General features: G+C 35.9%; 1 protein-coding gene across 2 annotated transcripts in view; it reads right to left on the bottom strand.

Moving 5' to 3' along the window:
• The window catches only part of BTAF1 (B-TFIID TATA-box binding protein associated factor 1), an 87852-nt gene that overhangs the window by 53643 nt on the left and 17522 nt on the right, over positions 1–16687 (bottom strand). The window contains exons 3-6 of one of the 2 annotated variants that reach the window (XM_061402793.1): positions 13576–13690; positions 11720–11866; positions 3385–3548; positions 588–724 (exon numbers count right to left, since the gene is read on the bottom strand). In XM_061402793.1, coding sequence (XP_061258777.1) covers positions 588–724; positions 3385–3548; positions 11720–11866; positions 13576–13690 — 563 coding nt within the window. Of the gene's footprint in view, positions 1–587; positions 725–3384; positions 3549–11095; positions 11183–11719; positions 11867–13575; positions 13691–16687 lie in introns of those variants that run through there. The other variant, XM_061402795.1, reaches the window with a different exon arrangement.

Below are 16687 nucleotides of genomic sequence, written 5' to 3'. Positions count from 1 at the left end.
TATGAAGTTGTTGCATATGTATATGCACACATAAAATGGAATATTACTCAGCCATAAAAAGAGACAGATCTGAGTCAGTTGTAGTAAGGTGGATGAACCTAGAGCCTATTATACAGAGTGAAATAAGTCAAAGAAAAACAAGTATCATATACTAATGCACATATATGGAATCTAAAAAATCATACTGATAAACTTACCTGCAGAGAAGGAATGGAGATACAGATGTAGAGAACAGATTTATGGACACAGCAGGGGAAGGGGAGCATGAAACAAACTGAGGAAGTAGCACTGACATATTTACACTACCATACGTAAAACAGCCAGTGGGAAGCTGCTATATAACATGCGGAGCCTAGCCTGGCACTCTGTGACGACCTAGAGGGGTGGGATGGGGGTGAGGTGGGAGGTAGGCTCAAAAGAGAGGGGACACACACACACACACACACAGTTATGACTGATTCACACGGTTGTATGGCAGAAAACAACACAATATTGTAAAGCAATTATCCTCCAATTTAAAAAACTTTAATTAAATAAAATGGTATAACTAAAATACATACATAAATGAGCAAAAAAAGGATTACTACCTCTTCTCATTCGTTTCTACTGCATCCCTGGATCTCTGTTTTGCAAATAATTTGGCCATTCTTTTAGCTTTGTTCTTTTGTCTATTGCTCATTCCTGTTCGAAACTCTGAGTCAATCAGTTCAGCGGCCTGGAGAGTCTAAAAGAATAAAAGAATGTGCAGTTTGAACTTTTGAAGTTAAAATATATACCCACAGTCTCAGCCTCAGAAGAGGACTAAAGTCTATAAGTTTCACTATAAACAAACTGATTACATTCTTCTTTGACAGATTTATGCTATTCTGCTGTATAGCTGTACCATAATTTCACTCTCTTCTTCCTTCTTCCCTATTCTTCCAGTTGCCAGGAAAAGCTCATGTGTTTCTTAACTTTCTGTCATAGATGTGGCAAAAATGTATGATCCTGACTCCAGTGAGGACTCTGAAGAGGTGAAACTTTAAAAAAAACATAATATAATCTAAAAGTTGTAAGCATGTTAGTCACTGAAGTCACTCAGTCATGCCCGACTCTTTGCAACCCCATGGACTGTAGCCCACCAGGTTCCTCTATCCGTGAGATTTTCCAGGCAAGGATACTGGAGTGGTTTGCCATTTCCTTCTCCAAGGGATCTTCCCGACCCAAGATTGAACCCGGGTCTCTTGGACTGCAGGCAGATTCTTTACCAACTGAGCTACCAGGGAAGCCGTAATGTAAGCATTAAGAATGTCAATTTTTTAAAAAATTATAATCATCTTCTACTAAAAAAATAAAAGTAATTATAGCCATAAGTAACTGGCTTCCCAGATGGCTCAGCAGGTAGGATTCTGCAGCAATGCAGGAGACACAGGAGACCCGGGTTCAATCCCTGGGTTGGGAAGATCCCCTGGAGTAGGAAATGGCAACCCACTCCACTATTCTTGCCTGGAAAAGTATATGGACAGAGGAGTCTGGCAGGCTACAGTCCAAGGAGTCACAAAGGGTCGGATACAACTAAGAATGAAGACCTGATAAGTAACTGGTCTTTCCCTCTTAACCACTCACTGCATACCACTTTTGCTCCTTCTTCCATTCATAGGAGACATTATTAAGGCTGTGAATAAAATGCTTTAATACAAGCCTAAAAATCCTTCTGCCCTTAACTGATTTAAGATTCAACTGAAATGTACATTACCACAACCAGTCAGGGTCACTGGTGTGGGTGCCCTGCTACAGACTTGGTCCAGGGACCACTAGCATATATACAAGGCAACAGAGCAGTGATGAGCACTATAATACAACAGTAAACCTCAGCAGCTCTTCCCAAAGGTCCCTGACATCTAAAGCCAACCAAATTTGGATTCTGCCAAATTTGCTGCTGCCATCTCCTTTCCAATTATTCTGTCTATAGCCTATTTTCTCTAATACACCTATTAATTTCCGTACACAATATCCAATTACCACACTGTGATCACGTTTGTTTTCATTTATTTTATTCTGTTGCTTTTTATTTATATCTTATGCTTCAGTTCATACTCCATCTTTCTGTTCTTTCATGTTTGTTATTATATTTTCTGCCTCTTTATACTCTTCCCTCCAGAATCTACTCTTTTTTCCTTGTCTACAAAAGTCCCATCATCATCACACACTCCTCAATGCTAAAAAACTTACTTACAAATTCTAATGATTTAGAGGACAACTAGAATAATGGCAAATAGAACCATTCTCTACTCAAGCAAAAGGAAAGGCCAAGGGAATGAGAAGACATGGGTCTCATGTAAAGCAGGCCAAGAAGAGCACTAAATCCCCTGAAAGGTACTATTTCACGTGTATGTACATTCTTCTGAGGAGAGAGAGCCAGAGCTTTTACTGGAGCTTATGAAGATTTTAATGTATAAAAAAAGAAGCACACAGGCATCCACTGGGAATTGGAAAAACAGAAACAGGAAAAATACAGAGCAAAATTATGGTACAGCCATATAAACAGAAAGAAGTTATCAAAAACCAAGGTGATCAGTCTGTATATATGGACGGGTATGGATGCATGCTCAGTCATGTCTGACTCTTTATGACCCCATGGACTGCAGTCTGCCAGGCTCCTCTGTCCGTGGAATTTTCTAGGTAAGAATTCTAGAGTGGGTTACCATCTCCTGCTCCAGGGGATCTTCCTGATGCAGGGATCAAACCCATGTGTCCTGTGTCTCCTGCACTGGCAGATGGATTCTTTCCCACTGTGTCTCACCGTGGAAGCCCACACACACAGGCAGACATGGCTTAACAAGGACTTGTGCGTACACAGAAAATTTCAGGAAAAAAGGACAAATAATTTCTAAAGGGTTGCTGTGAGATACAGGGAAATGTGTGCCCATCATTTATCACAAAGACGCTTACTTCATATCGTAGGTCCTTTTGCACTGTTTCAAAGTTTTCATCCTGTTTGCTCTTTCTCAAAAGAACCAGCTCTAAAGATTTCCAGTATCAGCATATCTAACTATAATAGCCCTTACTATCTCCTACCCTCTGAAATATTTTTTTTTCTTCATTGAAGAATAAAGAAAGAGCAACTGGCGCAACTATGATTTCTCAACACCAGTGTCTCCTGAGAGGTCCACCGCGGCTTTTATCTACTAGCCTAGCATCTATGAGGCAGGCAGAGGCTGCCTTCTACCTCTTCAGAATCTAGCACTAAAAAGTCAACTTATGGAGATAGTAAATTACGGTGACACTAAGCAACAATGAGCAGAAATAAGGAGCGCTTTTTTTTTTAATTGCAATTGCATATCAAAATAAAAGCAAATCGCCTGTATTATTACTTGCAGTCAGACAACCAAAGGTTTTACCTACAGGTTGTTTGTTTACAAGGGCTGCTGAAGTTGGGGTATAATCCAAATCTTCATCATTAAAGAGCTCTTCAGTGCTCATTCCAATTGCTTCTCCCATATTAAGGCCAAGTTTTTTCTGTAACAGCTTTCGTTGGCGTGCTATCCTCTCCTTAGGATCCACTTCACCTTTAAACAAAAAAGAAATATATTTTTTTCAAATCAGTTAAGACGCTTTCTATACATGAAGATCAAACTCGATTAAATTAAAAAAGTTTTTTAAACTATTAGAACACCTCTCTTGATAATAAAACAAACCACACCACTCACAATCTCTGAACATGTCATAAACTTTATTATCTAATAGAGTAAATATTTTACTGAATCTCAGAAAATAGCATTCTAGCTAACAAAAACACTCTAGGAGTAATATCACTCACTGATGTTACCCCACTGCCCTAACTGTCAATTATCAAGTATATATAAAATAAGATATATTCCTATGAAGATAAACCAATCTTATTCTTTTATAGCTACCCTTTGTACATTCTCCGAAATATCTAGCCAGGCTTTAAAAAAAAAATCTAGACTCTATTTGACAGAAAAAATCTCAACAAATACATGTTTATTCCAAGTGTGGCCTTTATAGTCCTCTATTTATTTAGTTATCTATTTGATACCCCAAATAAAAGACAAAGGCATAAAAGTAGATTTTGAATGTTCCAAGTAAAATCCCTCAATATTTCAATAGAAAATAGATCAAAAGATATCATTTTAAAAATAAAAATTTGGGCTTAAAATATTTAAGCTGCAAGATATGGTTCTATCATTAGTTTCCAATAACAGCTGACTAAGTTCTTTTGGACTCCAAAGATAACAAACAAATTCTAGCTAAAAAAAAAAGTAAACAACTACCTGAAGGCACTGGAAAGAGAACAAAAGTAGGCATATACTTGGAGGAGTTATCAGTGCCTGCAAGAAAGCACGGCATTAAGTGACTTTCCCATTTTTGAACCTTTTTAGCCTAAAGGTAGACCCAGTCTACGGTATATTGGGCAGTCATATCCTACATTTAAAAGTTGTGCAAAAACCCAGTATGTCTGGCTTGAAAAACTAGAGGAAAGAGAGTCAGGAACAGCATAACTATTGGAAAAACAGAGAAAAAACCCAGAAAGAATAGAACCAGACAGAAAGCCAAATCTCTGGATGATCTCTGAAATATGCACGGACAGCACAGACTCCAAATAGTTCAAATAAAGCTAAAAATTGAATTGAGATTTGAATTGTTGCCCACCACAAATGAGATTGAGTTTGCAATTTGAGTTTCATCAAATTAAATACCTATTAAAACAAGCAAGCAAAAACAACCAAACAAATCAAAACACTCTGAAGAATGTAACAGAATCTAGCCTGCAGTATAAACATTTACAATATGAGAAATACAATCCAAAATAACTGACATACAAAGAATCAAGAAAATGTAACCCATCCCAAAAGAAAGCCAGTTAATGGAGATCAATTCTTAAATCACCTAGATGTTGGAACTGGAAGACAAAATTTTTAAGCAACTAATATAACAATATTCAATGTAAAGGAAGATACTGTCACAATAATGAGAAGATAGGATACCTCATTACAGAAACAGAAACTATTTTAAAAAACAGAATCATATACTTGAAAAGGGTGACTTATATGTGCAAAATATGCCAGTTTTTTTTTAAAGTGAGTCTGGAACTAAACAATACTTGAAAATTTTAAGTCAACAAATGTGCTTAACAACTTAATTGAGATAACAGGACAAAGTGTAAGTGAATTCAAAGGTAAAGCTATACAAAGTCCCTCATCTAAAGAACAGGGAAGGGGAAGAAGATATGAATAAACAAACGACTTAAATATAAAAATAACAAAATAATTCTAATAACATCAAAAGCAAAACTTAAGAATTTATATTTTTAAAACTACAAAATATTAGTTTAAGAAATTAAAGATCTCAATAAATGGAAGAACATTCTATGTTAATGGATCAGAATACCTAACAGTAAGACAGTAGTACTTCTCAAATTGATATACAGATTCAAAACAATTTCTATCAAAATATCAGCTGGTTTTTCACAGACACTGACACACTGATCTTAAAATTCATACAGAAATGCAAGAGACCAAGAATATCCAAAACAATCCTGAAAAACAACAACAAAGTTGGAGGGTCATACTTCCTGATTTTAAAAATTACTTCTAGAAAGCAACAGTGATCAAGACAATGAAATACTGACCCAGACATCAATCAAATAGAATTGAGAGTTCAGAAATAAGACTATATGTCTGCAGACAAGGGTGCAAAAACAATTCAATGGAGAAAAAAAGAATCTTTTCAACAAATGGTGTTGAGACAACAGAATAGCCACATATAAAAAAATGATATTGGGGACTTCCTTGGTGGTACGGTGTTTAAGAATCCACCTGCCAATGAAGGGGATACCAATTCGATCCCTGGCCCAGGAAGATTCCACATGCCACAGGGCAACTAAAGCTCACAAGCCGAAACTACTAAGCCCATGTGATACAACTACTAAAGTCCATGCACTTGGAGCCTGTGCTCTGCAACAAGTGACGCCACCACAGTGCCAAGCCTGTGCTCCACAAGCAGAGCAGCCCCCACTCATCTAGAGAAAACCTCTGCCCAACAAGGAAGACCCAGGGCAACCAAAGAAATAATTAACAACCAAAAAAAAACCCTCAAAAAGAAAAAAAAACTGTTAAGACTCTTAACCCCACAACATACAAAAATAAGCTCAAAACAGATCAAATACCTAACAGTAAGAGTTAAACTATGAAACTCTTAGAGAAAACAAAGGGATAAATATGACCTCAGATTTGGCAAAAACTTCTAACGTATGATATCAAAAAGCTTGAGAAACAAAAGGAAAAAGATAAACAGGATTTCATTAAAATTAAAAACTTTATGCTTCGAAGGTCAGGAAAGTGAAAAGATAATGCACAGAATGGGAGGAAATATCTGTCAATCATTTATTAGATAAGAGGTTTATACACAGAATATATAAAGAACTCATATCTCATTAATAAAAGAACAGATATTCCACTTAAAAATGGGCGAACAACATGAATAGACAACTCTCCAAAGAAAAATATATAGAAATGGTCAATAAACACATGAATATATGTTCAACATCATTAGTCATCAGAAAAATGCAAATCAAAAGGACAGTGAGGTATCACTTTATAGTCACTGGTGTAGATATAGTCAAAATCAGTGAATAATAAGCAAACATTGGCAAGGATTGTGGAGAAATTGGAACATTTGTATCCTGTTAAAGGAATGTGAAGTGGTGAAACCAGTCTGGAGAACAGTCTGGCAGTTTCTCAAATAGTAAAACAGTTACCACAAGACCCAGCAAGTCCATTCTTAGGAATCTACATCAGTTCAGTTCAGTCACTCAGTCAAGTCCGACTCTTTGCAACCCCACAGACTGCAGCACGCCAGGCTTCCCTGTCCATCATCACCTCCCAGAGCTTGCTCAAACTCATGTCCATCAAGTTGGTGATGCCATTCAACCATCTCATCCTGTCGTCCCCTTCTCCTCCTGCCTGCAATCTTTCCCAGCAACAGTCTTTTCTAATGAATCAATTCTTCGCATCAGGTGGCCAAAGTATTGGAGCTTCAGCTTCAGCATCAGTCCTTCCAATGAACATTCAGGACTGATTTCCTTTAGGATGGACTGGTTGGATCTCCTTGCAGTCTAAGGGGCTCTCAAGAGTCTTCTCTAACACCACAGTTCAAAAGCATCAATTCTTCCACACTCAGCTTTCTTTGTAGTCCAACTCTCACATTCATACATGACTACTGGAAAAACCATAGCCTTGACTAGACAGACCTTTGTTGACAAAGTAATGTCTCTGTTTTTTAATATGCTGTCTAGGTTGGTCATAACTTTCCTTCCAAGGAGTAAGCATCTTTTAATTTCATGGCTACAGTCACCATCTGCAATGATTTTGGAGCCCAAGAAAATAAAGTCTTTCACTGTTTGCATTGCTTCCCCATCAATTTGTCATGAAGTGATGGGATTGGATGCCATGATCTTATTTTTTTTTGAACACTGAGTTTTAAGCCAGCTTTTTCACTCTCCTCTTTCACTTTCATCAAGAGGCTCCTTAGTTCCTCTTCGCTTTCTGCCATAAAGGTGGTGTCATCTGCATATCTGAGGTTATTGATATTTCTCCCAGCAATCTTGATTTCAGCTTGTGCTTCATCCAGTCCAGCATTTCACATGATGTACTCTGCATACAAGTTAAATAAGCAGGGTGACGATATATAGAACTGACATACTCCTTTCCCAATTTTACAATCCATTGTTCCATGTCCGGTTCTAACTGTTGTTTCTTGACCTATATACATATTTCTCAGGAGGCAGATATGGTGGTCTGGTATTCCCATCTCTTTAAGAATTTTCCAAGTTTGTTGTGATCTGCACAGTCAAAGGACCATGATATCTACTAGTGTGGTAAGTATCCCTTAGAAGAAATGGAGTAGCCCTCATAGTCAACAAAAGGTATCTACATAGAAGAAATGAAAACATACATGTACAAAAATCTGTACATGAACATTTATTGCAGCATTACATAAAAGCCAAAAAGGTAGGAACAACCCAAATGTCTTCAAACAATGAATGAATACACAAAATGTTATATTCATACAATGGAATGTTATTCAGCCAGAAAATGAAATAATTTCATACCTATTAGTACGGCTGCTACCAAAAAATCAAAATAACAATAGCTGATAAAGTTATGTGGAGAAACTGAAAACCTCATAGACTGTTGGTGAGAATACAAAATGAAATAGGCACTATGGAGAACAATATGGCAGTTCTAAAAAAAAAAAAAAAGATCAAAAATAGAATTACCGTATGATCTTATAATTTCACTTCTGGGCATAGACCCAAAAGAACTGGAAGCAGGAATATCAATAGATATTTGCATGTCTGTGTTCAGAGCAGCATTATTCACAATAACCAAAAGGTAGAAGCAACCCAAGTGCCTAATGACAGATGAATCGATAAACAAAACATGCTGTAAACATACACCGAAATTATTATTCAGCCTTATTAAAAAGGAAGGAAATTCTGACACATACAATACAGATAAACACAAAAGGAGATTCAGTTCAGTTTAGTCGTGCAGTCGTGTCCGACTTTTTGTGACCCCATGAACCGCAGTAGGCCAGGCCTCCCTGTCCATCACCAACTCCCGGAGTTCACCCAAACTCATGTTCATTGTGTCAGTGATGCCATCCAACCATCTCATCCTCTGTTGTTCCCTTCTCCTCCTGCCCTCAATCTTTCCCAGCATCAGGGTCTTTTCCAATGAGTCAGCTCTCCACATCAGGTGGCCAAAGTATTGGAGCTTCAGCTTCAACATCATTCCCTCCAAAGAACACCCAGGACTGATCTCCTTCAGAATGGACTGGCTGGATCTCCTCACAGTCCAAGGGACTCTCAAGAGTCTTTTCCAACACCACAGTTCAAAAGCATCAATTCTTCGGTGCTCAGCTTTCTTTATAGTCCAACTCTCACATCCATACATGACCACTGGAAAAACCATTGCCTTGACTAGATGAACCTTTGTGGACAAAGTAATGTCTCTGCTTTTGAATACGCTGTCTAGGTTGGTCATAACTTTCCTTCCAAGGAGCAAGCGTCTTTTAATTTCAGGGCTGCAATCACCATCTGCAGTGATTTTGGAGCCCAGAAAAATAAAGTCAGCCACTGTTTCCCCATCTATTTGCCATGAAGTGATGGGACTGGATGCCATGATCTTAGTTTTCTGAATGTTGAGCTTTAAGCCAACATTTTCATTTTATTCTTCCACTTTCATCAAGAGGCTCTTTAGTTCCTCTTCACTTTCTGCCGTAAGGGTGGTGTCATCTGCACATCTGAGGTTTATTGATATTTCTCCCGGCAATCTTGATTCCAGCTTGTGCTTCCTACAGCCCAGCATTTCTCATGATGTACCCTGCATATAAGTTAAATAAGCAGGGTAACAATATACAGCCTTGACGTACTCCTTTTCCTATTTGGAACCAGTCTGTTGTTCCATTATGTTAAGTGGAAGGAGATTATGTTAAGTAAAGAAAGTCAGTCACAAAAGGATAAATACCATAGATTTCACTCAGATGAAGTACCCCGGGTAGTCAAATTCAAAAGACGAAAGTGAAACAGTGATTGCCAGTGTGGGGCAGGGGGTTTGAGGGGAGAAAGGGATGGGAATTATTGTTTAATGGGTATAAGGTTTCATTCTGCAAGATGAAAAGAGTTCTGGAGATTGGCTGCACAACAATATGAATGTACTTAATACTACTGAGCTATACACTTAAAAATGATTAAGATGGTAAATTTTATGTTATCTATATTTGATCAAAATTAAAAAACGGATATACCCTGTAACAGTAATAAATACTATTTAGGAAAAAAAAATCTAAACAGTACTAACATGTACACTATAATATACATAAATGTTGGAAAAATTCTGCTAAGTAAAAAGAAGTCAGACACAAAAGACTACATACGATTCCATTTATATGAAATGCCCATAATAGGCAAATCTATAGATAAAGGAAGTAAATTAATGGTTCCTTAGGGCTGGGAAGAAAAAGGAAGGGTGTAGGGGAATGGGAGTGTGATAAAGGATATGGAGTTTCTTCCTGAGGCAGTGACAATGTTCTAAAATTACACGAAACTGTAAATATATTAAAACTCAGTGAATTGTACACTTTTAAAATGGGTGATTTATGTGGTATGGGAATTATACCTCTCTATAGCTATAGTAAAAAAAAAAAATTAAGGCTGCTCTCCTCAGAGGGAAAAACACTAGGCATCCAACATGAAAACTTCTGGATCATAAATTCAGTACACTCACAAAGAGCTCCAAATCAGTCCTCTCATTTCAGGGAAAGTTTACTGCAGAAAATAATCAACACAACTGCAAAGGAAACAGACTGGCACCTATGCTAACCATGTACGTGTAATTTATAAATACACAGAGATCAAAACAGATGAACAGACATTTCAAGAAAACCTAATTAGAGGGTTTTAATGAGCACTTTTTGTCACGCTATGACTTAATCAGCATTAAAAACTGAGTTATAGGGGGAAAAAACTGAATTCTAAGAAAATCGGGGTTCCCAATCCTGCTTACATATCAGTCATCTGTGGGGTTTTTTCATTTAATATACGATTTCCCAGAACTCTCCACAGATGTATTAAATCAGCATCTTTAAGACACATCCCAAGCACACTTTCTTTTTTAGTGACAAAAGTCACACTGACTTTTTTCCCTAGATAAGGCCCAATAATCTCTCATGATGTTTATGGGAACACTACTAAGACTGGTAAACTAATTAGTAAACTTAGAGATAACTTTTTTCAAATTGTAAAGTTTTTGAAGACTTCTACTTCCTTTATTTAAAAAAAACTATGCTTTTCTGGAACTTAAGCAAATTCTCCTCTTTATTATACTCTCCATAAATAACTACACTAGATTTTTCAATAGAAAGCATATTAGGCAAGAAGAAATGAATATCTGACTTTTTTTTTAAGATGAACAAACTGAAGATCATTTCATTAACCTAGCTAGATAGATATCCTTTGACTAATGATTAGCAACAAAACAAAACACTGTTCTGTTTTGGTTTAAGTCAAAAAAGCAATTTATTTACTTACAGAAATCCACTAAAAACATCAAGGTTTTTTCCACTCAAGGCATCAATCTTGAATGGCCAAAACATTTATTTTATATCCAGATGGATTCTGTAAGTTTAAAGATAATGGGACAATTACCTAAGACTTATTTTTCATTTTTGCTTTGGTCATTAGCATCAGTAGATCCAATTACTTAAATATTTAAAACATGATAAAAAGAACTGTCATAGTCTCTAAATTTCAAGAATTCTGAAAACATTACCACAATTTGTGCTAATCCTGGATTTTAAAATCTATTCAACTAAAGCTCTCAGGTACCACTTTACAATTTCTATACTGAAATACTAAAATATTAATATGTATGCTGACATACTAACATCTATTAATGATACATATATATATATGTGTGTGTGTGTATATATATAGCACATATTCAGTTAAGGGATGAAAAATATTCCTATTTGTTTTAGACAAAGTGCTCCTGGTCACCTTCCCTATGCCCCACATCTCAAACTGCAAACTTCCATGAATTTACATTTCATGGCATCTGTTAGGTTTTGTATGACTATAACATAGCACACCAATAACAAAGTGATTTGAATACATACACATTTCAGATTTTTTTTCTACAGGACTATTACATACCTGATTTTTCATCTTGTACTTCAAATTCTGCACCAGCAGATCCCAAAAGTGATGCCCCATGTTGTAACAATCTACATATATCAAATCTGTCAAAATTCAATCGATCTGTAGTAGATGAGTCTTCCATAGCACTTTCTGAAGTAGTTTCTAGATGAGGTTTAAAAACATTCAATTTGATTATACAGCCAAAGTGCAGAATGAAAGAAAATAGCATTACTTTAGGTGAGTGGGTAGTATTTTAAGAAAAGTAAAATGCGGAGGAAGTAGAAAAGCTATTGTGGATTTATTTATGATCAGTTCTTATTTATGAAAAAACTATTTAGCAGATGGCTCCCTTTCTACAAACTACCAGAATGTTAGTGGGTATGTAACTTTTTGACTATACAAGCACAATATCACATGAAGAAATGTATCCCCATGTTGAAATATGTATATTAAAAATCATCTGTTAAACAGTTGAAAGATAAAGGTAATTTATCACAGTGATAAATTGAAAGATAAACATATTCATATAAATTTTCATAAATAACACTAATGAGCATCATCACTCCCTATACCTAGGAATATCTAAGACATAAAAACTACTCAATCAATAGGACTCATTTCTCATAATATAAGCAAATTACAATCTCCTGGCAAACTGCTAAAATCAAATATCTATCTGGGACCTAAAACTATTTATAAAATGTTCTGTATTCCTCCCAAAAAGGTTATGCCATTGTAAAATTTTATGTATACTATAAACTGTTCACTGACAATAGTTTGTTTAGCTGGTCACTTGCGTATAAGTCTTCACAAACTAAAGTATAATTGCTAAACTGAAAGGGAACTGCTATGAATTTCTTAATGTTTTCTAATGATGACAATATATTTGATACTAATGATACTATATATTTTAATGCTAGTGTAACTAATTTAAAGCTTTTTTGCAGGGTGGAATTCTCTGGCAGTCCAGTGGTTAAGACTCCATGTAGTCAATGCAATGGGCTTGGGTTCAATTCCTAGTGGGGGAACTAAGATTTCATTAACAAGGTTGTGCTGAATGGAAAAAAAAAAAAGTTTTTCTGAAAAGAATTTAAGTCCTAGTATCTCTGTATACCAAAATAAGCCGGGGTAATAAGTCGGAAAGAAAATGGCTCTTTTCTAAAACAATTTATAACTTCTTCTGGTTATGTATTTCTTTCGATGAGAGAAGACAGACTAACACAATCCCTCAAAATAATAGGTGGAGCAAATTAAAGTAAAAATTTTAGACGAGTAACAACAGGATAAAACTCGTATTACTAAAAGTGACTTGAAAATGAAATGCAGTTACACCATATTAAATTCTCACTTAAAATGTGTAACTTTATAAATTTGTAAAAGCATACATTCAAGTGTCATATAACAGGCAGTCAGAAAACAAGTAATTTCCACTAAAAGACATCTAAAAGGCATAAGAGGACTAAAGATTGACCTTTCCAAATAGCCACACATAATTGTGCTTATTAAATTTAGTAAACAACTACCCTATTCTCACAGCAACAAGAAAAATTTGACTGTTTTAAATATAAAATATTTATACTTAATTGATTTCATTTTTTAGGGCATAAATTCTTGAGGAACATAATAATCTCTGCAAATCAACCATATTGTAGAATTAATAATTTAAAATTATTCATTAAAAATTCTCATAAAATTATATGAGAAGAGATTGTCTAGTACAATTTTTAAAACATGGTGAAAAAGCACCTTGTTCAATTTTATTTCCTGACAAGACTGCACCTAAAAGTATGAAAATTCAGCCTTTAAAAGTGGGATTACTAAAACAAAATGTATAGTTTTTACTACAAACTACTTTTTCCTCTTAAAAGCACCTTGTTTGGTTCTTGGCACGGGATTCCATTCAGGTACATTTTTCACTATAGCTTCAACAGCTTGTCCTGCTGCAATCCGAGTATCCCAATTTGTACTCCTTAAATATATCAAGACCTTAAAAAATTGTAAAATAAAAGTTACACACCAAAAAAATAGTTTGTTCAAATAGTCAAAAGAGAGGAACATAAATATACTTATTAATTTCTAATTTAGCAGCTCTCAAATTTATACAAAACACTTTGCAATTATTAAAATCATTTATAAGATTTTCTATCAGTCACAAGAAATATCACTACACTTTAAAGAAAGGAAACAGGGAGGGGACGTCCCTTGTGATCCAGTGGTTAAGAATCCGCCTTCCAATGTAGCGGGATGCAGGTTCAATCCCTGGTTGGGGAACTAAGATCCCACATGCCATGGGGCGACTAAACCCTCGAGCCGCAACTACTGAGTCCCTGTGCCACAACGAGAGAAGCCCGAGCATCACAACGAAAGATCCCAAATGCCACAACTAAGACTGGACACAGCCAAAAATACAATTAACTTTTTTTAAAAAAAGAAACAGGAAACTTAATAAATAAAAGAATGCTTAAGTGAATTTAAAAAATGTTTTTAGCATACTAAAAAGCAAAGTACATATTAGTCATTAAATCCCTTTACTTAATGCCAAGAGTTATAAAACCATTAGAAAAGATAAGTAAGTACAGCAAGAGAGCAAGATATAAGACCAATATGTTGTACAAAAATCCACTGTATTTTTTTACACTTTCCACAATCTGAAAATGAAATTAAGAAAATGATATCATTTATAATAGTATCAAAAAGTATAAAATACTTAAGAATAAATTTAACCAAAAAAGTGCAAGACTTGTATACTGCAAACTAAAAAAAAAAAAAAATTCAAAATATTATTGAAAGAAATTAAAGAAGACCCAAATAAACAACACCTCATATTCAAGGATTAGAAGACTTAATATTATTAGCATAGTAATACCCTCTAAACTGAATATGGATTCAACACAATTTTTATCAAAATCCCAGCTTTTTTTTTTTTTTTTTTTGCAGAAATAGACAAATTGATCTTAAAATTTATATGTAAATTTAAGGTGCCCAGAATCACCAAAACAATCCTGAAAAAGAATAATAAAGTTGGCAGATTCATAGTTTTTTATTTCAAAGCTTACTACAAAGCAACAATAATCAAGACAGTGTGGTAACAGCAGGACAGATGCACAGATCAATGGAAAAGAATTTAGTTCAAAAATAACACTATGTGTCTATGGTCAACCAATTTTCAACAACAGTGTCAAGATAATTCAATGGGGAAAAAAGGATCTTTTCAATAAATGGTGCTACAGCAACAAAATAATGACTTAAAATCCCTACTTCATGGTTTCTCTGGTGGCTCAACAGTAAAGAATCTGCTTGTCAATGCATGAGACACAGGTTTGATCCCTGATCCAGGAAGATCCCACATGCCTCAGAGCAACCAAGCCTGTGTGCCACAACTGTTGAGTCTGTGCTCTAGAGCCAGGGAGCACAAATACTGAGCCCACATGCCACGTACTACTGAAGCCTGAGCACCTAGGGTCTGTACTTCACAAGAGAAGCCACCGCAATGGGAAGCCTGTGCACTGCAATAAAGAGTAACCCCCAATCACTGCAACCAGAAAAAAGCCCGTGCAGCAATGAAGACCCCAACACAGCCAAAAATAAATAAAATCATTTTTAAAAAAATAAAATAAAATCTGGACACAAAAACTTCACACTGGACACAAAAACTAACTCAAAATACACCAAGCACCTAAAAATAAGAACTAAAACTATAAAACTGTTAGAAGAAAACATGGGGATAAACCTATGTAACCTTGGATAAGGCAAAGGTTTCTTAGATAGGATCTCAAGAGCACACAAGTCATGTGTTTAAAAAAGATAAAGTCAACTTCATTGTAACAATAACTTTTGTGCTTCAAAGGATACCATTAAGAAAGTGAAGACAACCTCAAGACTAGCAGAATGAATTTGCAAACCCCATATCTGATAAGGGGCTTGTATCTAAAATGTATAAAGAATCTTCTATCTCATCAATAAAAGAACAAATATCCCACTTAAAAATGGTCAAAGGATCTGAATAGACAGATCCTCAAAGAAGATACAGAAATGGTCAATAAACAAATGAAAAGACATTCAACATCATTAGTCATATGAAAATGCAAATCAAAACTATAGTATCACTTCATACACACTGGTATGAATATAAACAGTCAGTTAATAGTTATGTGCTGGAGACTTCCCTGGTAGTACAGTGGTTAATAATTTGCCTGCCAGGGGACACAAGTTCGATCCCTGCTGGTCCAGGCTGACTCCCCACGCCGTGGAGCAACTCAGCTTGTGTGCCACGACTACTGAGCCTGCGTTCTAGGGCCTGCGAGCTGCAACTACTGAAGCCTTCGCACTCTGGAGCCCGTGCTCTGCACCAAGAGAAGCCACTACAATGAGAAGCCCGCACACCACAACCAGAGAGTGGTCCTGCCTGCTGCAATTAGAGAAAGCCCACATGCAGCAACAGAGACCCAGCACAGCCAAAAATACACAAACAAAATTAAAAAAAAAAAGTGCTAACAAACATATGAAGAAATCAGACCTCTCATACATGCTGTTGGGAATGTAATATGGTGTACCATGCCTTCCAGTTTGGAAGGCAGTCTGGCGGTTCCTCATAAAGTTAAACACAGTTACCATATGACCCAGCAATTCTACTCTCTAGTATACACCCATATATGAAAACATACATCCACACAAAAACTTGCACACAAATTTTCATAGCAGCATTATTTAAAACAGGGCAAAAAGTAGAAACTAAAATGTCCATCAACTGATAAAGAAATAAACAAAATGTGGTATATCCAACATTATCCATACCCATACAAAGAACGGTATTTGGCAACAAAAAAGAATGAAAAACGAAACATGCAAAAACATGAAAGAAGGCTTCCCAGGTGGTGCTAGTGGTAAAGAACTTGCCTGCTAATGCAAGAGACATAAAGAGACATGGGTTTTGATCCCTGGATTGGGTAGATCCCCTGGAGGAAGGCATGGCAACTCACTCCA

This window comes from Bos javanicus, chromosome 26 (assembly GCF_032452875.1).
Source record: "Bos javanicus breed banteng chromosome 26, ARS-OSU_banteng_1.0, whole genome shotgun sequence".
NCBI lineage: Eukaryota > Metazoa > Chordata > Mammalia > Artiodactyla > Bovidae > Bos > Bos javanicus.
The sequence above is the reverse complement of the archived record's forward strand: the minus strand, read 5'-3'. Positions and strand labels throughout refer to the sequence as shown.